The 25,611-nt window shown below is 41.7% G+C and overlaps 1 protein-coding gene across 7 annotated transcripts in view; it reads left to right on the forward strand.

The window, feature by feature from the left end:
- Nucleotides 1-25,611, forward strand: part of ccdc66 (coiled-coil domain containing 66) — a 58,973-nt gene that overhangs the window by 29,607 nt on the left and 3,755 nt on the right. For 4 of the 7 annotated variants that reach the window (XM_079593626.1, XM_079593631.1, XM_079593628.1 and 1 more), the window contains 2 exons: nucleotides 19,275-19,510; nucleotides 21,668-21,753. In XM_079593626.1, the coding sequence (XP_079449752.1) occupies nucleotides 19,275-19,510; nucleotides 21,668-21,753 (322 nt within the window). Of the gene's footprint in view, nucleotides 1-19,274; nucleotides 19,511-21,629; nucleotides 21,754-25,611 lie in introns of all 7 variants that reach the window. The other 3 variants (XM_079593629.1, XM_079593630.1, XM_079593627.1) reach the window with 3 other exon arrangements.

The raw sequence follows: 25,611 nt of genomic DNA on the forward strand, positions 1-25,611 counted from the left end.
TATAACTCCCATGGTTACTCACATTTTAAATCTCTCTATCTGCCAGAATAAGGTACCGGCTGAATTTAAACAAGCTAAAATATTTCCTCTTTTTAAAAAAGGGAGTAGGCTAGAGTGTAATAATTATAGGCCTGTGTCAATCCTGTCTTCGTTATCTAAAATTTTTGAAAAAATATTATTTGACCAAATTGAAGAATATATTTCCAATTTTAATATTTTATATGAATTTCAGTCTGGTTTTAGAAGGTTGCATTCCACAGAGACAACTATTCTATATTTGACGGATTATATAAAGAAAGGAATAGACAAAGGTAAATTAAGTGGGATGGTACTGCTCGATTTACGAAAAGCTTTCGACACAGTTGACCATAGTATTCTGTTGCTAAAATTAAATGCTATGGGTTTTGACTCTAATTCATGTAAGTGGATCAAATCCTATCTTACAAATAGGTGTCAATTGGTCGATATAAATGGAGTGTGCTCAGACTCTTTGCCGATCTCTTGTGGAGTACCACAAGGTAGTGTTTTAGGGCCCTTACTTTTTTTAATTTATATAAATGACTTAAAGATGGCCTGTTCTAGCCACTTATCATTATATGCGGATGATGCCATAATAATAGTTACTGATGAAAATAAAGAAACAATAGAAAACAAGTTAAGAAGAGAAATTGTAGAAGTGTCTAAGTGGTGTTTTCAAAATAAGCTATTTTTGCACTTAGGGAAAACCGAGGTTATTTTATTCGGTTCTGCTGCTAAATTGAAGAAATGTCCCAATTCAGAAATAAGGGTGGGAGATGAGTATTTTACTTTTAAACAAGAAGTGAAATTTTTAGGATGTATTCTTGATAACAAAATGACTGGAGATAGCATGGCAGCTGTAGCTTTATCGAAAATAAATAATCGAATCAAATTTTTAGCAAGACAGGCTGCTTATTTAGATAAACAAACAATGACAATGTTAGCTGGTGCATTAGTGCAACCTCATTTCGACTATGCAGTAACTTTTTGGTATAGTGGCTCTAAAAAACATGTTAAAAATAAATTACAGACGGCTCAGAACAGGTTGTGCAGAATCGTTCTGGGGTTGCATCCTCGTATGCAACTTAATAATAACCATTTCAGGGAATTGGGTATTTTAAAAGTGGATAAAAGAGTAATGTTTATTAAAATTATGATGGTGTACAAAATTATTCAGAGAACTGTCCCTAAATACTTGTATGACTACTATGTTTTTGTGAGAGATGTTCATTGTATTTCTACAAGGGCAAGGATAAATAATATATATTTGTACAGGTTTAAAAGTGTAGTTGGGAAGAATTCGTTTTTGTACTCAAGTGCAGTTGCTTGGAATGAATTGCCAGATCATTTAAAACAATTACAAGAGGCATGGCCCTTTAGAAGAGAAGTTAAAAAATGGCTTTCCAATTAGGATCCCATAAGAATTTGTAAGGTGTGAGTTGCTTGTTTTGATTTTATTCCCACTGAACTGTTCGTTTCATTTTATGCATGTAGAGGACCACAATGGAAATAAGCCTGAGGCTTTTTTGTGTATTTTATCCTCAACAATTTGTACTCAAATGTATATGAACTGCCTCTGGCATGATTGTATAAGTTTATGATTATTGTGCCTACTGAGATGAGTAAAAATCGACTGAATACGTTGAAATAAAATGTCTTTGTATAAGCAACATATTAAACTGCAAATTAACATTTATGCCCTAATATACATTAGCCTATAAAAGACAATATGTTGGAGACTTCCGGTTGTAATCCGAAGCGTATGGCCGCATAAACCCGCACTCCCGTTCGGTCGGAGTTTATTCCCCAATTTGAATAATAATAAGAGTTGAATTTTTAATAAGCAATGATGGAAGGGGAAAAGTGCAAGAAAGGCAAGGGAAAGCAGTCTGGGAAAGTGGAGAAGAGTGAGAAAATATCGACTGAGGTCGTCGTGGCCGAGGATCAAGATGGCGCGCATGGGCAAAATGCTTTAACAGCTGTGGATATGGAAGTTAACATAACCGCCATCCGCACAGATATAAAGATGATGTCAATGGAGATGAAGACTGAACTGAGTAACTTTCGAGATAGAATCAGGGACGACTTGAAAAAGTAGCTGGCGGACATTCGAGAGGAAATTCATCAGAAGCTTAACGAGGTCGCAACCGATCTAAAAACGACTACTGACAGAGTGAGGGAGGCCGAGGCTCGGATAGCCGAAGCTGAAGAGTGGTCCGCAGACTTTGGAGAGGCACTGAGTCAGTCACTACAAGCTCAGGAAAGTTTGCAGTTAAAGCTTACAGACTTGGAAGCACGCTCAAGGCGTAACAATGTTCGCATTTACGGGATCCAGGAGGGAACTGAGGGAAACAATATCTTTCAATTCATAGAGAACTTTATTAAAAAAGAGCTGGAACCCCTTGCTGATGTGGACCTTGGAATTCAACGATGCCACAGAGCGCTCGGTCCCAAACCGCCTAGAGAAGCGCAAGCCAGATCGGTGATTGTTTACTTCCAGCAGTTCAAAATTAAAGAGATGGTTCTGCATTCCGCATGGAAGAAAAAGGAGATTTACCACAGCGACAGGAGAATCTATTTTGATCATGACTACCCTGCAGAAACGCTAGCTAAAAGGAAAGCGTATACGCAGATCAGGAGGGTTCTTAGAGAAAAAGGAATACGGTTTCATACACCGCCGCCAGCGAAACTGCGAGTCTTTTTCGACGGTGGTCCGATTACTTATGAAAGCGCAGCGGAAGCAACAGAGGACCTGAAGAAGCGGGGATTCACGATTGAGCGGGAGAAAACTGCTGAGGCTGCGGAAAAAGCACGGAAGGTCTCCTGGCAGCGGTCAACGAGCGCGAACACGGCGAATCGGCAGACCCGCCAGGAACGGATCAAGGAGAAGCTACAATGTTTTCACCGTCCAAGAAAGATCTAACATTAGAGTCATTAAGGTAATCGATTCGGGAGACAGCAGACCGTTAACTGACTGCATTATAAGAGTAAAAAATATCGAGAAAAAGAGGCAGTTGTCTGGTTATGGACACTAATGCTTTAATGACATTAGCTCCGAGGGACCAGGTTTAATGTCCTCAATGTGGGAGTAAAGACTAGGTTAAGTTACCTATGGTTATTTAAGTAGTTTGTAACGTCCCCACAAGTCTTTTATTTTTTTCATTCACAAGGTTATATTTTTCCTATTGCTGATTCCTCCGTTCTGTTGGACTTAAACGTTAAATATCAAATTTAACTGATTAGAATCACCCTTAGCCTTCAGTGAGAATAAAGTTGACCGACAAGTACGGGTAATACATTTGTTTTTGACTTTTCTAAGTGCATATACAGTACATCCTTTAGTGTGCTATAGGTTGCACTGGAGGGGGCTCTGGTGATTAGCTGCTGGACTATTCCCCCCACATCACGAAGTGGCTATCACTTCACAATGGAGGTCTACCTGTGTTTTTTTATTTGTTGGTCTTTTGGCTGTTGTTGCTATGTTCTGATTTTGTTATACGGTTCTAATATTGTTCATGTTTGGTCACCAATAATGTGGTTTACGAATAGTGTCTTGCTGTGGTCTAAATGCAAGGAATGTCAGGAATATAGGGTGATTACCCTTAACGTAAATGGTTTACACAATCCAATTAAGAGAGGCAAGGCTATTGCAAAGATGAAAAAGGAAAAGTTACATATCATATTTTGGCAGGAGACTCATTTCAACAGTGCAGAACACGAAAAATTAAAAAAACTAGGGTTTAAGAATGTATTTTACTCATCTTATAAGAAAGGAAAAAGAAGAGGGGTAGCTATACTAATTTCTAATAGTGTAAATTTTCAAGTGGTTTCTGAAATTTCTGATAAAGAGGGACGTTATGTTTTAGTTAAGGGATTTTTAGATCAGAAAGAAGTTACACTAGTTAACGTGTATATAGCCCCTGAGCAGGATAATTCATGTATTAAAGACATTTTTCAGTTAATTGCTTCTGAATCCTCTGGGGTGTTAATATGTGGAGGAGACTGGAACACCCAAATACAGCCTAAACTCGATTCCTCTAACACACTAAAGAGGTTAACTTCTAGAGCTAGTATAACGAAAAAACTTTTGATGGAGATGGGACTGATTGATGTGTGGAGGGATCTCCATCCAGCAGACAAACAATTCACATTCTACTCTGCAAGTCAAAAAGTTTACTCAAGAATTGACTATTTTTTTATTTGTAAATCAGACAGGCACAGAATTATAGATTGCAAGATAGGAGTCAGGGATATCTCTGATCACTCAGCTGTCTACTTGACCCTGCATTTAGATAATAAAAGGAAGGATATGTTGTGGCGACTTAATACAAGCATTTTAAATGATAGTACATGTAAGGAATATGTCCAAAGAGAACTGGGGGATTATATGGATAACAACGATAACGGGGAAGTATCACCAAGTGTCCTGTGGGATGCCTTAAAATCAGTGATCAGGGGAAAACTCATAGCTCTTACATCATATAGGAAAAAGGAAAGAAGTAAAAAGCTGCTTGAACTACAAGAAAATTTGAACATTTTAGAAAGAGAACATGTTGAGAAGAAGAAACCATATATATTAAATCAAATAAACAAAGTTAAAGAGGAAATAAATAAATTATATGAGGAAGAATTAGAGAAAAAAGCTAAATTTATTAAACAGAGATATTATGAAAATGGCCCTAAGGCTTTGAAGCTGTTGGCATGGAGGTTAAAGGAACACTTCACCCATTTGCATTAGACTTTGTATCTTTAGAAACCCAGTCACATTTTCGAATGGTCATGGTTTATTCCCTTATTTTCCCCTGAGATGGGAGAAATAAGGATTTAAGTGTTCCACTTCCTGCTTTTTATGACGCAAAAATCGTCAATTTGCGTCATAAAAAGCAGGAAGTCAAATTTCTTTGAATAAGGGTAAGACTACAAACACTAGCTCATCATTTATCCAGTAGAAGGCGCTGTTCCGCATGTTTTCAACCCGCCCATAGAGGGATCTCACTCACAGAATGTACATATAGTGTCAGCCATTCTTTATTTGGAAGCTAAAGCTAACAGTTTCTTATTCTGTGGAGAAAGCTGAGTAGTAGCAGTGACCATCCTCTTTTTCCCGGACATGTCCGGCCGTCGAGATCGTCCAAAATGTCCAGGATTCGGCTTTTGCTTTCTGCAGTCGCATTCATAGTTTACATGCACACCTTTTGTTTCAATCTAACTGAATTCATTCCGATTGGTGAATCTGAATGTAGTGTTTACATGAACGCTAAACAAGTGATCGTTTGATGTGCGTTTTAACATTGCTAAGAAAATTCCCGCTCCTCCGTGAGAGATACGAGACCGGTGCGTCTCACAGGCGCCGGCGCCACTCATCAGTAATCACGCCACCGGGCTCGCATCGTTCTCCGCGGCCGTCAGTCTCGTTCCTGCTCGTCACAGTAAACATGAGGAATGGCGACTGAAGAACGCAAAAGCCGAATCCTGGACATTTTGGGCGACATCAAAATACTGGGCAGACTCACGGAGACTCACTAGTAGCATAGCCTTGTTGTTTACTGCGATCTCTTACCGGTAGGCGTGGCCTCCTAGGGCAGCGAAGCAAGTGCATTCTGGGAGTTGTTGTCTTTCATCCCCATAAGCCAAAAATACATTTTCTGGCTTTTCTCAGTCTAGAAGGCTCCAAATTCAAAAATAATTTCACATTTCTTCTACATAAATGACCCATTTTAAATACACATTCATCTTTCCAGAGGTGAAGTGTTCCTTTAAGGAAGCAACAGGCTGAGAATACAATATATGAAATAAGGGATCCCAAAACCGGGGAAAAATGCCATAAGCAAGAAGATATTAATAATATTTTTGAAAATTACTATAAAAATCTATACAAGGAGCCAAATATAACCAGCTCAGAGGAAATACATTTATTTTTAGAATCACTTGACTTACCCTCCATAGGTGAAGTACAAAATAAAGCCCTAATGGCAGAGATTACAAAAGAAGAAATAGTAAAAGCAATTTCTAGATTAAAAGCTAATAAAGCGCCCGGAACAGATGGCTTTCCAACCGAGTGGTATAAGGTTTTTAAAAACCAATTAGTTCCTATACTTTTTGATTGCTTTAACTATACACTTAAAGGAGGTGAACCACCAAGAACATGGAGTGAGGCAATAATTTCAGTTATTCCTAAAGAGGGCAAAGACAAAAAGGAGTGTAGTTCATTTAGGCCAATTTCTGTATTAAATATGGATTATAAATTATATGCATCGATATTAGCTAAAAGACTGGAAAATATAATACCAGAATTAGTGGATTCAGACCAGACTGGATTTGTACGTGACAGACAGACACAAGATAATATTAGGCGGGTACTGCATGTAATTGATTATATTACTAAAGAAAACATCAGTGCAGTAGTAATTAGTTTAGACGCCGAGAAGGTATTTGACTCGGTTCGCTGGGAGTACCTGTATTTGGCATTGAGAAGATTTGGTTTTAAAGATGAGTTTATTAGATGCATCAAATTGTTGTATTCATCACCAAAGGCTAGAATAAGAATCAATGGGCATCTTACTCAGAGTATTAACCTGGAAAGAGGCTGCCGCCAGGGATGCCCTCTCAGCCCCGCCCTTTTCGCTTTATTTATTGAGCCCATAGCACAGTCAGTTAGAGATGAACAGGAGATAAAAGGTATTACAGTTAAAGGCTTTGAACAAAAGATTTGTATGTACGCAGACGATGTTTTGTTGTTTGTTACTACACCAGAGGTTAGTATCCCTAGGTTGATGTCCATCTTAAAAAAATTCGGCACTTACTCGGGATATAAATTAAATGTTCAAAAAACACAAACCTTAAGTTATAACTACACCCCTCAGAATTACATACGGAGTAGATTAAAATTTAATTGGAATTCATCAAGTATTAAGTACTTGGGGATTATAATAACAAAGGATATTTCTAAATTGTTTGATAGCAATTATGGTCCTATAAGTAAGAACATTAAATCAGATATAGATAGGTGGTCCCAACTGCCCTTAGAGATGCATAACAGGATAGATACAGTAAAAATGAACATTCTTCCCCGACTCTTATACCTCTTCCAATCCTTACCAGTTGAGGTACCTTTAAAACAATTTAATGAATGGGATAAGTGGACTTCAAGATTCGTATGGGGGGGTAGGAGGCCAAGAATTCAATTCAAAACACTGCAGCTACCGAAAGAGAAAGGGGGCAGATCACTGCCATGTTTATCAGATTACTTCAAAGCAGCCCAGCTAAGACCTTTAGCATGCTGCTGCAACCCAGAGTATACAGCAAAGTGGAAGGACTTGGAGATCTCGCAGCTGTCTGTACCATTGCAATCAGTGCTGGGTAGCAAACCTTTATATGAACAGTATTCTAAAAGTTTGAATCAATGGACTAAGGTTACTTTAAGAATCTGGTTTAAAGAATGCAAATCTCCGTCACTTGTAAGACAATCTAGATTACTAAAATGGATTGCTTTCGACCCTGACTTTAAACCAGCAAGGGCAGATGGGAGGTTTCATCTTTGGTATAGGCTTGGCATCACCTCTTTTAGTTTAATTTCATCAAAGGGAGAATTAGATAGCTTTCAGGAAATTTCTGATAAATATGGTTTGGGAAAACTTGATTTTTTTAGGTACTTACAAACTAGGACTTATTTTAATAAAGAAATACGATACATGGAGAAGCATGACACCAATTTAATTGATTTATTTATCGACATGTACAAAAATAAAGATAATAGGAAACTTGTCTCAAAATTATATCTAGTCATTCAATCCATAAAGAAACATTCAACAAATAAGGTTAGATTAAAATGGGAAAAAGAATCTGGGCTAGATATTTCAGAGGAAGACTGGCTGAATATCTGTTCTGTACAGGCAACTTCTACCAGCTCGGGCACGTGGAGAGAATTCTGTTGGCGAAATCTTATTAGATATTTTGTAACCCCCAAGTTAAAATCTATTCAGTCCTGCGAGAAGGGAATTGTCTATGTTGGAGGAAATGTGGGGAACAGATGGCAGACCATTTTCATGTATTCTGGAGCTGCCCAGCCATTCAGTCATATTGGCAGGAGGTAATACAAGTAATACATTTTATTTTCGGGGATGGGATTGACTGCTCATTTTCTACTATTTACCTGGGCAACTTAGCAGCTCATTTGATGGTGAAAGACAAGTACCTTTTAAAGATATTATTAGCAACCAGCAAGAAAGCTGTAACACGAAAGTGGCTACAATCTGAACCGCCAACAAGGGCTGAATGGCTGGACACTATGACCAGTGTCCAAAATATGGAGAGGATGACTTTCGCTTTAAATTTACAGATGAACAAGTATTTTCAGTATTGGGAAAAGTGGATTGTGTTTACGACTTTATGACATGTTTATAGACCAATGTATCATCGGACATAATCAATTTTGTTTTACGTAATATTGTATAAGTGACCAAACGATTGTTCTGTTTTGTTTAGATGTGACTGTTTGTTGTTATGTTGTTGTTGTTTTTTATTTTCAGAAGAAAATAGAATAACAATAAAAAAAAAGTAAAAAAAAAAAAAAAAAAGACTATGTTACAGACGAAATATGGAAGACAACATTTTGTTTTGGAGAGATTATAAAGTTTTTACTGCCACATCAAAACCTAATTTACAAGGTGCAAACAAAATCTTAAAAGGTCAATATAAGCCTTCTCTTTAAATTATTTTTGTGTTTTATTAGTGACAAATTTGGGGAGAGGATAGCCTACATCCAACACTTTCTGAAAATACGAATGAGAATTAACTGCACAATTACTAGAAATGTTTACCTTGGATATTATACAATTTGCAAGCATACACAGTTTGTGGAAAAATACACTTTTTTCAAGATGTTTCCAACTCTGAACCAATTCTGTAGTTATATATATATATATATATGTATGTATGTATGTGTATGTGTGTGTGTGTGTGTATATATATATATATATATATATATATATATATATATATATATATATATATATATATATGTGTGTGTGTGTGTATGTATATATATATATGTGTATGTGTGTGTATATATATGTGTGTGTGTTGTCTTTGCATTCTTTCTTGTGGCTCAGTGACACACTCAGTGAAATGCTCATTAGTATGCAGCATTAGCAGGTCTTTGTCTTCAGGTGTGAATGAGGACATTATTCATGACCTTGTTGGATCATTCACGCCCACCTGCATATTGCCTTTCCAAACAAAAAGTGTCTTACAAAATTTAAATCAATATATTGTTTAATGTGAACGATTAGCCCGGATGATTTTCAGATCATTTTGAAGTAAAAACTCTAGCCGACAACATCCATTTAGTCAAAAGTATTGTGGAAATATGTGAAGTTGGTCGTTTGTGGTCTTATAACAGAAAATTTAAGTTTGAGTTTTTTGAATAACCACGCATAATATATTCTCTCAAAAATGCAAACATGTACATACATGTTGCTCACATATTATGATAGCCATGTTCGTGCTAAATAGAGTGTAATTACACCTTTGCCATTAATATGTTTATAAGCAACTGAAAAAAATACAAATATCAGGTCATGTCAAAACCTTAGACCCCAGAGGGTTAAGCAGCTTTACAGGGATAACGGGGACATGATGATCAATGATGCAAACTGTTCAATTGACCCTTCGCAGGGAGCTTGATTGACAGGTGATCTGACCAATCTTACTTCACCATCCATTTGTCGCCATTTTGTCCGACAAAGCTGTCAGGAGAGTTAGTGGATTAACATGGGAGGATTTGAACTTGAGAAGCGGAGTGTACTGACGTCTCTCCGCGGTTAAAACAACATTCCTTCTGATGTTCATTCATGTTTATTTGATGCTATAAATTAATATTAAGTGTCCTTGATAAGCAAGCCATAGGCGACATTGGCAGAAACACAAATCTCCATCAGTGACAGAATGGAGAAATAAACCTCGGGAGAAACCAGACTAAGTCGCTCAGTTCTCCTCTGGCCAACGAACGCACAGTGTGTGATCATGATTCAGGAGCATTACAGGTCAGGTGGAGGATTGACCGCTTCTGCCTGAAGATCAGGACACAGCCCTGCGTGTTTTTGAGTCGAATGCTGGCCTGTATTCCTGTATCCTCTCAAGCTCTGTCAGGTGACCATCGCTGGACGGCTATTTTCAGGTTTCTCTGAAGTTGTTTGATTGTGTTGAAGTGTGGGCCACTCGAGGACATTCACTGACTGCTTCTCTTGTGTAGAAGCTGGACCTGTGGCTCATTCTGAGGTCCTAAACGCTCTGGCCCATTCTGAGGTCCTAAACGCTCTGGCCCATTCTGAGGTCCTAAACGCTCTGGCCCATTCTGAGGTCCTAAACGCTCTGGCCCATTCTGAGGTCCTAAACGCTCTGGCCCATTCTAGGGTCCTAAACGCTCTGGCCCATTCTGAGGTCCTAAACACTCTGGCCCATTCTGGGGTCCTAAACGCTCTGGCCCATTCTGAGGTCCTAAACGCTCTGGCCCATTCTGACGCTCTGGCCCATTCTGAGGCCCATTCATTCAATCCTAAACGCTCTGGCCCATTCTGAGGCCCATTCATTCAATCCTAAACGCTCTGGCCCATTATGAGGTCCTAAACGCTCTGGCCCATTCTGAGGCCCATTCATTCAATCCTAAATGCTCTGGCCCATTCTGAGGCCCATTCATTCAATCCTAAATGCTCTGGCCCATTCTGAGGCCCATTCATTCAATCCTAAACGCTCTGGCCCATTCTGAGGCCCATTCATTCAATCCTAAACGCTCTGGCCCATTCTGAGGCCCATTCATTCAATCCTAAACGCTCTGGCCCATTCTGAGGCCCATTCATTCAATCCTAAACGCTCTGGCCCATTCTGAGGTCCTAAACGCTCTGGCCCATTCTGAGGTCTTAAACCCTCTGGCCCATTCTGAGGTCCTAAACGCTCTGGCCCATTCTGAGGTCCTAAACGCTCCTGCCCATTCTGACGCTCTGGCCCATTCTGAGGCCCATTCATTCAATCCTAAACGCTCTGGCCCATTCTGAGGTCCTAAACGCTCTGGCCCATTCTGAGGTCCTAAATGCTCTGGCCCATTCTGAGGTCCTAAACGCTCTGGCCCATTCTGAGGTCCTAAACGCTCTGGTCCATTCTGAGGTCCTAAACACTCTGGCCCATTCTGAGGTCCTAAACGCTCTGGCCCATTCTGAGGTCCTAAACGCTCTGGCCCATTCTGAGGTCCTAAACGCTCTGGCCCATTCTGAGGTCCTAAACGCTCTGGCCCATTCTGAGGTCTTAAACGCTCTGGCCCATTCTGAGGTCCTAAACGCTCTGTCCCAGGTTTTTCTACTCCTCCAGTCCTCCTGTGAGAAACACTGCACAGGTGACGACCCGTTTAATTGGGGACTTGGTTTTTTACAGTCTGAGAAGCTACTTTGAGGCTTGTGTGTGTCTTGGACTGAGAGGCTTGACTGGTCAGTGGAGAGATGCAGTGATGGTTGTTCTTCTACACATGATCTCTGGGTTGTGTTCTTATAAAGACCCTTCTCCACAGATCCTGACTCAGTCTGGCCGACCTTCCTAACTTCTTCCAGTGTGAATTATGGAGGGTGAACCTTCAATACAGCAGAGATGTTTTTTGTAAACTTTTCAGTGGTTCCAAATCATGTTCAGTCAATTGTCAAAGTTCAGAAACGTCTCAAAGATGGTGATGATCCAGAGAAACGGAAGGAACCTGAGCTACATTTCATAGGGTCTGTTATCACGAATCTGTCGTTATAGGGTATGGGTTGTAGACTGATGTGAACAAAATATATTAAAGCATTTTTACATTAATCAGAATCAGCTTTATTGCCAAGTACTTTTGGTTTGTACAAGGAATTTGTATTGGGCTTAGCAAGAACAGTAAAATAAAAGAATAACAATAATCTGAAAAATATCTGAATCTAAAGAGTCTGGATACTTTCTGAATACACTTTGTAATGTCAAGTCACCTTCAGTTATATAGCGCTTTTAACAATATAGAGTGTTTCAAAGCAGCTTTACAGTGATAATAGGAAATTCAAGTAACAGAGATTGTTTTGGCTTTACAGCAGCTCTAGAATAAAGTTATTGTCCAGCTAAAGATAGTTTTGATTGATTCACTTCCGTTGCAAAGATCATTAGTTATTAGAATTAGAATTAGAATTAGAAAGACTTTATTAATCCCCAAGGGGAAATTGCGATGTCACAGCAGCAAAACACAATACATACCAGACAAAACATATATTGACATATACTGTATAAAAATTCCTTCAAGAATAATAATAAATAAATAAATAAAAATAATTACACAAAATGTGCAATTTAAAATATCAGATGCCCTATATTCATGTGTCCTTCTGTTCTGTCATTAATGTCCATGATCTCTTATCTACCCAGAGAAGAGCTATTATATATTGTTATTGCAGTGGGTAGGAATGACTTTCTGTACCGGTCCTTGCTACAGCAGAGTTGCCGGAGTCTCCAGCTGAAAACACTCTTCAGCCCAACCACCAAATTGTGCAGAGGATGAGATGTGTTGTCCATGATGTTAAATAGTTTCTTCAACATCCTTTTATCCACAACCAACTCCAGGGGTTCTAGAGCAAACCCCAGTACAGAGCCAGCCTTCTTTATTAGTTTATTTAGTCTCTTACTGTCACTGGCTCTGATGCAGCTTCCCCAGCAGATGACTGCAAAGAACATTGCACTTTCGACAACAGACTGATAGAACATATACATCATCTTGCTGCATACATTAAAAGACCTGAGCTTCCTCAAGAAGTAGAGTCTGCTCTGGCCCTTCTTGAAGATGGCCTCAGAGTTGCGTTTCCAATCAAGTCTATTATCGAGGTACACACCCAGATACTTAAAATGGTCAACCACCTTCACCTCTTCTCTATGCAGGTAAATGGGTTTTGGTGTTGTTTTCCTGGTCCTTCTAAAGTCCACCACCATCTCTTTTGTCTTAGTCACGTTTAAGAGAAGGTGGTTTATCCCACACCACGACACAAAGCGATCCACCACATCTCTGTACCCAGTCTCATCTCCACCGTTAATACACCCAACAACTGCAGAGTCATCTGAGTATTTTTGAAGATGACAGGACTCTGAGTTGTGTTGGAAATCTGACGTGTACAACGTGAAGAGAAATGGCGAGAGAACAGTCCCCTGTGGTGTTCCTGTGCTGCTGACCACTCGTTCAGACACACCACCCCTCAGTCTCACAAACTGAGGTCTGCCTGTCAGGTAGTCAATAATCCAGGAAATTGTGGAGGTGTCCACCTGCATCACTTGAAGCTTCTTAACTAATTAACTAACATGACACCGTTCTAACAGAAAACCCTTAATGCGATTCGCCCCTCATTTGCACACAGAACAGTGCCTGTGTCTCGAGAACGCAATTCATGAAATAGGTTCCAATGTACAAGCCTTGAAAAATGAATAATACCGAATTTTTTATCGCTTCCGCATAGCTACTTGAACCGGAATTATCCCGACAACGTTTTATCTGTACAGAGGTAAAGGGAGGGATCCTTCACAGGGGAGAGGCTAGTTGGCACTTCAGCACTGCGTTGACGTCGGGTCCAGGCGCTGGTCCTTCATCAGATACGGATACGGCCTGGACCAGGCAGACTGCGGTAAACCTCGGGATAAACAGAGAGACTAATATTAGCGTAGACGCCATCCTTCTTATGATGTAACGAGTACATCAGGATTTATGGGAATTGTTCCCAGTTCCGGCTGACCTAATCTATGCAGCCTAACATTGAGTTATAGAAGTCTATAATGCATTATGTGAATGCTAGGTCAAAGAGATGTGTTTTTAATCTAGCTTTGAACTGACAGAGTGTGTCTGCTTCCCGGACAATGTTAGGAGATTGTTCCAAAGTTAAATAGGAAAAGGATCTACCGCCAGCAGTCGATTTTGATATTCTAGGTATTATTAATTGGCCGGAATTTTGAGATCGCAGTAGACGTGAAGGACTATAATGCGTTAAGAGCTCGCTCAAGTACTGCGGAGCTAAACCATTTAGTGCTTTGTAAGTTATCAGCAATATTTTAAAATGTATACGATGTTTAATAGGGAGCCAATGCAGTGTTGACAGAACGGGGCTAATATGGTCCTACTTCCTGGTTCTGGTAAGAACTCGAGCTGCTGCGTTTTGAACTAGCTGTAGTTTGTTTATTAAGCGTACAGGGCAACCACCCAGTAGAGCATTACAATAATCTAGCCTTGAGGTCATGAACGCATTAACTAATTGTTCCGCATTTGTCAATGAGAGCATATTGCGTAATTTAGATATATTTTTAAGATGGAAAAATGCGGTTTTACAGATACTAGACACGTGACTTTCAAATGAAAGATTGGTATCAAAGAGCACACCCAGGTTCCTAACCGACGACGAGGACTTGACAGAGCAGCCATCAAGTGTTAGACAGTATTCTAGGTTATTACGTGTGGAAGTTTTTTGTCCAATAATTAGAATCTCTGTTTTTTTTTCAGAATTAAGTAGTAGGAAGTTGCTAGTCATCCATTTTTTTATATCAGCTATGCATTCTGTTAATTTTGTTTATTGGTACGTTTCGCCCGGGTGTGAAGAAATATAGAGCTGAGTATCATCAGCATAACAGTGAAAACTAATGCCATGCTTCCTAATGATATCTTCTTGCGGTAGCATGTACAGAGTGAACTGCAGCGGTCCTAGTACTGAGCCTTGTGGTACGCCATACTGAACTTGTGATTGATAAGACATCTCTTCATTTACTGCTACAAACTGATAACGGTCAGATAAGTATGATTTAAACCATGCTAGTGCAATTCCACTAATGCCAACATGATGTTCGAGTCTATTTAAAAGGATGTTGTGGTCAATGGTGTCAAATGCAGCACTAAGATCCAGTAACACTAATAGAGAGATACAACCACGATCGGATAATAAGAGCAAATCATTTGTGACTTTAACGAGAGCTGTCTCGGTACTATGGTACGGTCTAAATCCGGACTGAAAATCCTCGCAGATATAATTTCTTTCTAGAAAGGAACACAGTTGTGAGGATACTGCTTTTTCTAATATCTTTGACAGAAATGGCAGATTAGAGATCGGCCTGTAATTGACTAATTTTGTAGGATCAAGTTGGTTTTTTTTTAACAAGTGGTTTAATCATAGCTAGCTTAAAGGTTTTTGATACGTATCCTAGAGACAAAGATGAATTAATGATATTAAGAAGAGGATCTATGACATCTGGAAGCATCTCTTTCAGCAGCTTAGTCGGTATAGGGTCTAACATACAAGTTGTCGATTTAGATGATTTAACGAGTTTAGAAAATTCTTCCTCTCCTATAGCAATGAATTAATAAATTTTTTCCTACAATGCACTTCCTGATGCGATACTGTAGTAGACGGTTGCATAGTTATAATTTTCTCCCTGATATTATCAATCTTGTAGACAAAAAAGTTCATAAAGTCATTACTGCTGTGTTGCTTGGAAACTTCTGGGCTTGAAGCTTAATTTTTCCTGAATTTAGCCACTGTTTCAAATAAATACCTAGGATTATGTTTATTTTCTTCTAATAGGGTTGAAAAATAAGCAGATCTAGCAGCTTTTAAAGCCTCTCTGTAAGCAATCGAGCTCTCCTTCCATGAAATCCGAAACACCTAGTTTTGTTTTCTTCCAGTTGCGCTCCATTTTTCTGGCTGCTTTCTTAAGGCCCTGAGTGTGCTCGTTGTGCCACGGCGTTGGACTTTTCTTTAATCTTCTTTAAGCGCAACGGAGCAACTGTGTTTAAAGTGCTGGAAAAGAGAGAGTTAAAAGTTTCTGTTGCAATATCGAGTTCTTCTAAGCTATCCGGGATGCTTAGATGATGAAACTGATCAGGAAGATTAGTGATAAAGCAATCTTTAGTGGCAGAAGTGATCGGTCTAACATATTTATAACACGGAGTCGGCTTTGCAGCCTTGGTTAAATGTAATTTACATGAGACTAGATAATGATCTGAGATGTCATTGCTCTGCTGCAGTATTCCACCGGCATCAACATCTATTCCATGTGATAGTATTAGATCTAGAGTATGATTACGGCAATGAGTCGGTCCTGACACGTGTTGTCTAACTCCAATAGAGTTCATAATGTCTTTAAATGCCAATCCCAATGCATCTTTTTCATTATCTATGTGTATATTAAAGTCACCAACAATTAGTACTTTATCTGCAGCCAGTACTAACTCTGATAGAAAGTCTACAAATTCTTTGATAAAGTCTATATGGTGCCCTGGTGGCCTGTGTACAGTAGCCAGCACAAGTCTCAAATGTGATTTATCATTGACTCTAGATAGTGTCCAGGGGTTGGGGCTTGTATGCGAGCACCTGGTGGCCGGGCCTCCCCCCACGGGATCCGGTCGGGCTCAGCCCGAAGGAGCGACGTGGGGCTTCCCCTGGGCTCACCACCTACAGGATGGACCGTAATGGGTCGGTGCTGAGAGGATCGGGCGGCAGTCGAAGGCGGGGGCCTCGACAACCAGATCCCTGGACACGGAAACTAGCTCTAGGGACGTGGAACGTCACCTCGCTGACAGGGAAGGAGCCTGAGATTGTAGAGATAGTTGGGATCACCTCTACGCACGGCTTGGGCTCTGGAACCACACTCCTTGAGAGAGGATGGACTCTTCACCACTCTGGAGTTGCCCATGGTGAGAGGTGGCGGGCTGGTGTGGGTTTGCTTATAGCCCCCCAGCTCAGCCGTCATGTGTTGGAGTTTACCCCGGTGAACGAGAGGGTCGTTTCCCTGCGCCTACGGGTCGGGGATAGGTCTCTCACTGTCGTGTGTGCCTACGGGCCAAACGGCAGTGCAGAGTACCCGGCCTTCTTGGGGTCTCTGGGAGGGGTGCTGGAAAGTGCTCCGACTGGAGACTCCGTCGTTCTACTGGGGGACTTCAACGCCCACGTGGGCAACAACAGTGTTACCTGGAGGGGCGTGATTGGGAGGAACGGCCCCCCTGATCTGAACCCGAGCGGTGTTCAGTTATTGGACTTCTGTGCCATGTTCAAGCATAAGAGTGTCCATCAGTACACGTGGCACCAGGACACCCTAGGCCGTAGGTTGAGCTGTGGCCGTAAGGTCTCCGGTGCCTGTCGAGGCGGCAATCCCCGAACCTGGTGGTGGACACCGGAAGTAAAGGATGCCGTCAAGCTGAAGGAGGAGTCCTATCGGGCCTGGTTGGCTTGTGGGACTCCTGAGGCAGCTGACGGGTACCGGCAGGCCAAGCGAACTGCAGCCCGGGTGGTTGTGGAGGCAAAAACTCGGGCCTGGGAGGAGTTTGGTGAGGCCATGGAAAAGGACTATCGGCTGGCCTCGGAGAGATTCTGGCAAACCGTCCGGCGCCTCAGGAGAGGGAAGCAGTGCCCTACCACCGCTGTCTACAGTGGAGGTGGGCAGCTGTTGACCTCAACTGGGGATATCGTCGGACGGTGGAAGGAATACTTCGAGGATCTCCTCAATCCCGCCGTCACATCTTCCATTGAGGAAGCAGAGGCTGAGGGCACAGAGGTGGACTCGTCCATCACCCAAGCTGAAGTCACCGGGGTAGTCAAAAAACTCCTCGGTGGCAAGGCGCCGAGGGGGGATGAGATCCGCCCTGAGTACCTCAAGTCTCTGGATGTTGTGGGGCTGTCTTGGCTGACACGCCTCTGCAGCATCGCGTGGCAGTCGGGGACAGTGCCTCTGGGATGGCAGACCGGGGTGGTGGTCCCTCTTTTTAAGAAGGGGGACTGGAGGGTGTGTTCCAACTACAGGGGGATCACACTTCTCAGCCTCCCTGGGAAAGTATGCCAGGGTACTGGAGAGGAGAATTCGGCCGATAGTAGAACCTCGGATTCAGGAGGAACAGTGCAGTTTTCGTCCAGGCCGTGGAACGCTGGACCAACTCTATACCCTCTACAGGGTGCTGGAGGGTTCATGGGAGGGTTCACCAAACATATCGCGCTGTTTTACTTAATTTTCCGGGTCAGAACGTCTACATTGGGTTGTTTCGGCAGTGTATAGTGTAAATGCAAATATCGTATATGGGTCACTTTTAAAAGATGATGTAAGCGGGTGGTCAAAAAAATCGGATATAGTCAGCAAATCGGAATTGGGCATCAAGACCTGCAGCCTCTGACTATAAGCCATATTACTAGAGAGAAGAGCAGCACTGTCCCAGGAGGGATGAATACCATCTCTTTTCAACAGGTCAGGTCTGCCCCAAAAACTTTTCCAATTGTCTATGAATTCTATATTATTTTGCGGACACCACTTAGACAGCCAGCCATTGAGTGAACACAATCTACTAACAATCTAATCTCATCACTCCTACGAACAGGAAGGGTTACAGTGCCTGACATCGTACTTGCGAGTTCACACACCTCTTTAACGTTAATTTTGGTGATCTCCGTAATTAATATTGTAATAATGATGCGTTACTATTCAAAAGTTTGAAAAAACAGTCGTGTTTTTAGTTTAATCTTTGCATCCATCTTTTCTGAAAGAGACACTGTGCACATTGTGGTATGGAAACAGCTGTACAATTTACATGTTTAACATTTCAGGAAATATTTTTTGAGTACCAGATCAGCACATTAGAATGATTTCTTACAGATTATTGAACATGTATAAAGGTTGCTGGAAAACAGGCTTTGAATTAGCATTCAAAAGGTTAGAACTTCCTTTGAAAGTGTTTTTACTGTGGTTGATGTATTGTGTTTTTACTGTGGTTGATGTATTGTGTTTTTACTGTGGTTGATGTATTGTGTTTTTACTGTGGTTGATGTATTGTGTTTTTACTGTGGTTGATGTATTGTGTTTTTACTGTGGTTGATGTATTGTGTTTTTACTGTGGTTGATGTATTGTGTTTTTACTGTGGTTGATGTATTGTGTTTTTACTGTGGTTGATGTATTGTGTTTTTACTGTGGTTGATGTATTGTGTTTTTACTGTGGTTGATGTATTGTGTTTTTACTGTGGTTGATGTATTGTGTTTTTACTGTGGTTGATGTATTGTGTTTTTACTGTGGTTGATGTATTGTGTTTTTACTGTGGTTGATGTATTGTGTTTTTACTGTGGTTGATGTATTGTGTTTTTACTGTGGTTGATGTATTGTGTTTTTACTGTGGTTGATGTATTGTGTTTTTACTGTGGTTGATGTATTGTGTTTTTACTGTGGTTGATGTATTGTGCTGATATGTTTTGTGTGCAGTGGGAAGCCGTCTCGTCCCATCACCCCTGTGGTGAAGACTCGTGTTCATCAGACGCCGCAGGACACGGGCCGCCCGCTGTCCTCAGACTATGTGCCGTACGTGCGCACACACGAGGTGTACCAGCTGGACCCGCTCTCCAGAGCCGACACACACAGAGCTGACACACACGAGGTGTACCAGCCGGACCCGCTCTCCAGAGCCGACACACACGAAGCCCAGCACAGAGTCCACACAGGTCAGCCACACACTGGACAAACACATACTCAGCCTTACCCACAATTCTCCAGGACTGTTGTCTTTATGACAAAACTAAGTCAACATGGATGATGAAATTGATGAGTTGGGATGTTTTAGAGCAGATGTATCGCAGAGTTCACCCAGAGAGTCTAATGTGACGAGCTTTTGCACAACTAGATTTAGTTGATTTACTCACCTTTATGTTCCAAACCATGTGACTGACTTTCTCCAGTGGAGCTCAGGAGACTCTTCTTTAGCATACAGCAGTTCACACTGTCTAGCCACAGAACGAGTCATGAACGACATCACATGACCTGTGCACGGTAGTCCTCTGGAATACTGTGGGTTTATGAGTCATCATCCATAGAAGATCTTCCCAAACATTCAGAAATAGTGTAATACAATTCCCAAATAGAACCGATTCTGCATATTAATTTAACTAGTTTCACGGTTTGTTCACAAAGTCTATTTTGAGTGTTAATGGGAATACACGATATTCCTGCCTTTTGGCCGAGGAAAAGACCGTTAGTGAACAACAACATTATTCATCCCAACAATTGTGTAACTTGTGAGAATATAGTTCACCAGTGAAGCTTCTGAAGGGTTATGGGGCTTTCTGTGCTTTCTGGAGACTTGTGTGTGAGTGAGTGTGACTGTTGTAGAGCAGTAGATGTGCTGATTGTCTCAGCAGGTGTGTGTGTGTGTGTTGTTTCAGCAGGTGTGTGTGTGTGTGATGTGTTGTCTCAGCAGGTGTGTGTGTGTGTGTGATGTGTTGTTTCAGCAGGTGTGTGTGTGTGTGATGTGTTGTCTCAGCAGGTGTGTTTGTCTCAGCAGGTGTGTGTGTGATGTGTTGTTTCAGCAGGTGTGTGTGTTTGTCTCAGCAGGTGTGTGTGTGTGTGTGTGTGATGTGTTGTTTCAGCAGGTGTGTGTTTGTCTCAGCAAGTGTGTGTGTGTGTGTGTTGTTTCAGCAGGTGTGTGTTTGTCTCAGCAGGTGTGTGTGTGTGTGTTGTTTCAGCAGGTGTGTGTTTGTCTCAGCAGGTGTGTGTGTGTGTTGTTTCAGCAGGTGTGTGTGTGTGTGATGTGTAGTTTCAGCAGGTGTGTGTTTGTCTCAGCAGGTGTGTGTGTGTGTGTGATGTGTAGTTTCAGCAGGTGTGTTTGTCTCAGCAGGTGTGTGTGTGATGTGTTGTTTCAGCAGGTGTGTGTGTTTGTCTCAGCAGGTGTGTGTGTGTGTGTGTGTGTGTGTGTGATGTGTTGTTTCAGCAGGTGTGTGTTTGTCTCAGCAAGTGTGTGTGTGTGTGTGTGTGTTGTTTCAGCAGGTGTGTGTTTGTCTCAGCAGGTGTGTGTGTGTGTGTTGTTTCAGCAGGTGTGTGTTTGTCTCAGCAGGTGTGTGTGTGTGTTGTTTCAGCAGGTGTGTGTGTGTGTGATGTGTAGTTTCAGCAGGTGTGTGTTTGTCTCAGCAGGTGTGTGTGTGTGTGATGTGTAGTTTCAGCAGGTGTGTGTTTGTCTCAGCAGGTGTGTGTGTGTGTGTTGTTTCAGCAGGTGTGTGTGATGTGTTGTTTCAGCAGGTGTGTGTTTGTCTCAGCAGGTGTGTGTGTGTGTGTGTGTTGTTTCATCATGTGTGTGTTTGTCTCAGCAGGTGTGTGTGTGTGTGTGTGTGTGATGTGTAGTTTCAGCAGGTGTGTGTTTGTCTCAGCAGGTGTGTGTGTGTGATGTGTAGTTTCAGCAGGTGTGTGTTTGTCTCAGCAGATATGTGTGTGTGTGTTGTTTCAGCAGGTGTGTGTTTGTCTCAGCAGGTGTGTGTGTGTGTGTGTGATGTGTTGTTTCAGCAGGTGTGTGTTTGTCTCAGCAGGTGTGTGTGTGATGTGTTGTTTCAGCAGGTGTGTGTGTGTTGTTTCAGCAGGTGTGTTTTTGTCTCAGCAGGTGTGTGTGTGATGTGTTGTTTCAGCAGGTGTGTGTGTTTGTTTCAGCAGGTGTGTGTGTGTGTGTGTGTGTGTGTGTGTGTGTGTGTGTGATGTGTAGTTTCAGCAGGTGTGTGTTTGTCTCAGCAGATATGTGTGTGTGTGTGTGTTTCAGCAGGTGTGTGTGTTTGTCTCAGCAGGTGTGTGTGTTTGTCTCAGCAGGTGTGTGTGTCAGCAGGTGTGTGTGTTTGTCTCAGCAGGTGTGTGTGTCAGCAGACAGGACGCTCCTCAGAGCACGGAGCGACAGCAGGCGATACTGAAGGGTCTGTCCCAGTTACGACAGGTAATGCTCAGGATCATCACGCTTTCCTGCTTTCCTCAGTTAAAAGTACATATCTGCATGTTTTTTTGTAATGATACCTTACATATTTTCAAAACTGCTGTAAGATTGTCTAACTGTAAGCTCATAGCAAAACTGTCCCTCGCCCATAACATTTAAATCATGCTTTTAGTGAGTGTCAGTGAATTGTCCAACGGCCCAGAATAGTGTTTGTCATCGTGTGCGCCACAGCTCAGAGTGTGTAACGCTTTTCACCATCGGCATATTTGCTATTCACAAATCTTTCCCCCTAATGTTGTTGCTGACAGGAACTGTTTTCTCTAATGTACAAGAATGTCAGTTTTGTCTGTGTATTACACTGAGCATTTTAAACACACAGTAAAAAAACAGTTGTGTATGACAGTAACAGTTCTGCAAGAATAAATCAACTGGTAATGTAAACTGAAAATGTTCAGTCTAATGGTGCGTTCACAGTTCACACCGAACGCGAATAGCGCGTCAAATTCGCGCCTGCCTAGTTTGACGCTTGAACATTTTGAATGCAGTCGCCAAAGCGAAATCCGTTCTTCTGGGAGAGGCAAGTGCTGCGGGAAATTTTATAATACTACTGTTATTGTGTCACGAAATGTAGTTTTAAAAGTTGTTCAGTGGAGAATGTAGTTGTTTAAAGCTCAAATCTGTGGTTTATTTATAAAGATAACGCCTATTTAAAAAATGTGATCTGACGTTTCGGAGTTGTGAGATCCAGGCGATCAGCGGGCGCTCAGCGCTCATGTAACCCGCTGGAGCAGCCTCACCTCGGCTAGTGCTCCTGACGTCTGCCGCTGGTCAACGAGAAATGTTTAAATTCACAATCTATAGCTTCGGTTATATTATATGAAACATAAGTTAAAATACATTAATGACTCGTTATAACGAAGGTCAAACGACTTCTTTAATTATGTGAGTTTTTCTTCATCTCATTCAGAAATGTGGCCTATGACTGCAAGTGTTCAGTGTCACATTCATAGTTAACATCTGAACAATGTCATTCCTTCTTTCACGCGGGCATTTAGTCATTACAAAATAATTTATTAAGGTCAAAGTTATTGACATCCAAAGTTATTGAGGCCAAACATTTAAAATGACATCGTGCCTTCCCCCGTTTATCACGTCACTTCACCACGTGACAGCAGCAAGCAGGCTCCTGATTGGTTAACGCGGCGCGAATTGACGCAGAAGTTCAGATTATGCAACTTGGGCGGCAGACGCGAATTCGCGTCAAACACGTGAATGCACAAAAAGCACTGCATAAATCATTCGCGCGTAACGCGCCAGACGCTCAATTCGCGCGAACGAGGCGTATTCACGTCTACCGCGCCGCACTCTACGCCTCATTCGCGCCGCAGGATTTTTTTACACGCGTAACGCGTCTTTGCATTGACTTAACATTGAAATCACTCGCGCTATTCGTGTGAACGCACCATAACACACAGTACATATCTTCATATTGCTCTTCCACAAGTTTTCAGTTTATATGCAACACATTTTTACAATAATAAATGTAGTGTATAAACACAATGGGCCCTATCTTGCACCCAGCGCAATTGACTTTGAACACCGACGCATGTATCATTCCTATTTTGCACCCGTGCACAGCGGACTCTTCCCTCCACAGACGCACGTCGGTAAATTAGGGAATGAACTTGCGCTCGCGGGGGCGGTTCAGTGTAAAGAGGAGGCGTGATCCAGCGCAAAACTTCCATGGTGCTATTTTCCAGTTTTAGAAAGCAATTGCGCCATTGACCAGGAAAAAAACAGTCTAAAGACAGTGGCGCGTTGCGGGTTAGTGATATGGTATTTTAAGTGCGCGTGCTTGGCCATAATGTTAACGCGCATCCACTTTGATTCTCTAATATAAACAGACGCAGCAGTTTTCATTTTTGCAAATCATACATTATTACAAGGAAAAATATTAACACACGAGGGAAATCATTGTTGTGTCCATGAAGATGTGAAAAAGATCTATCTAGATAAAAAAAAAAAAAAAACTAGATTAGGCTACACATTTACTACCCATATTATACGCCTGCCTGTTTAACCGAAGCTAATTTGGGTGGGTTTCTCCCATCATCCCCAATGTCACTTCTCTGTGTTTTACAGCCCTGACGAGAACGTCGGTTTTCTCGGCTGTGAACCGCTCCTGGCGTGCGCCGGCAAATCCGCCGTTAATAGCGATCCGCCACGGAACAAGCACGCCGGCTCTTAAAGGGAATGTGAGAGGACGCTCTGATTGGTTTATTTCACGTTACGCCCAAACCACACCTATGAATAATGAAGCTACTTCAGACCAACCCCTTTTAGATTTGCGTCGGGCGCAAGAGTCATTTATCCCGCCGGGAAAATAGCAACAGCGCCAGGATCCGCCCACAAAGTTACTTGCGCTTTGCACTTTGACACTTGCGTTTCAGATCGTCAAAATAGGGCCCAATGTTTCTACAGCGCTGTGATGTCAGCAAACTGTTCCAAACCTGATTGGTTGATTGTGATTCCCATTTCATTACAACGGCTTGCCACTTTAGGGAACATGACTTGTGTGTCTCAGATGTAGACAGATTTTGCTCACTGGATCTAAATGGATCATTCTGAATGTGATTCCTCACACGATGAAATAATGTCTAGAAGCCTAACAAGCCGTGTGCGTTTAGTTACTGTGCGAACCGTACACACTGTGCTTACTCTCATACTCTGTGCACCAAAACACTGTCATTTGCTCAAATCTATAACAGTTCAAATCTGATGTGAACAAGACTATTGTGTGTGACTGTTCATATCTGAAATGTGTGTGACTGTGTTCATATCTGAAGTGTGTGTGTGACTGTGTTCATATCTGAAATGTGTGTGACTGTGTTCATATCTGAAGTGTGTGTGACTGTGTTCATATCTGAAGTGTGTGTGTGACTGTGTTCATATCTGAAGTGTGTATGTGACTGTGTTCATATCTGAAGTGTGTGTGTGACTGTGTTCATATCTGAAGTGTGTGTGTGACTGTGTTCATATCTGAAGTGTGTGTGTAACTGTGTTCATATCTGAAGTGTGTGTGACTGTGTTCATATCTGAAGTGTGTGTGTGACTGTGTTCATATCTGAAGTGTGTGTGTGACTGTGTTCATATCTGAAGTGTGTGTGTGACTGTGTTCATATCTGAAGTGTGTGTGTGACTGTGTTCATATCTGAAGTGTGTGTGTGACTGTGTTCATATCTGAAGTGTGTGTGTGACTGTGTTCATATCTGAAGTGTGTGTGTGTGTGTGTGTGTGTGACTGTTCATATCTGAAGTGTGTGTGTGACTGTGTTGATATCTGAAATGTGTGTGACTGTGTTCATATCTGAAGTGTGTGTGTGACTGTGTTCATATCTGAAGTGTGTGTGTGACTGTGTTCATATCTGAAGTGTGTGTGTGACTGTGTTCATATCTGAAGTGTGTGTGACTGTTCATATCTGAAGTGTGTGTGTGACTGTGTTCATATCTGAAGTGTGTGTGTGACTGTGTTCATATCTGAAGTGTGTGTGTGACTGTGTTCATATCTGAAGTGTGTGTGACTGTTCATATCTGAAGTGTGTGTGTGACTGTGTTCATATCTGAAGTGTGTGTGTGACTGTGTTCATATCTGAAGTGTGTGTGTGACTGTGTTCATATCTGAAGTGTGTGTGACTGTGTTCATATCTGAAGTGTGTGTGTGACTGTGTTCATATCTGAAGTGTGTGTGTGTGTGTGTGTGACTGTGTTCATATCTGAAGTGTGTGTGACTGTTCATATCTGAAGTGTGTGTGTGACTGTGTTCATATCTGAAGTGTGTGTGTGACTGTGTTCATATCTGAAG

The sequence above is a fragment of the Phoxinus phoxinus genome (genome assembly GCF_949152265.1).
Source record: "Phoxinus phoxinus genome assembly, chromosome: 20".
Taxonomy (NCBI): Eukaryota; Metazoa; Chordata; class Actinopteri; order Cypriniformes; family Leuciscidae; genus Phoxinus; species Phoxinus phoxinus.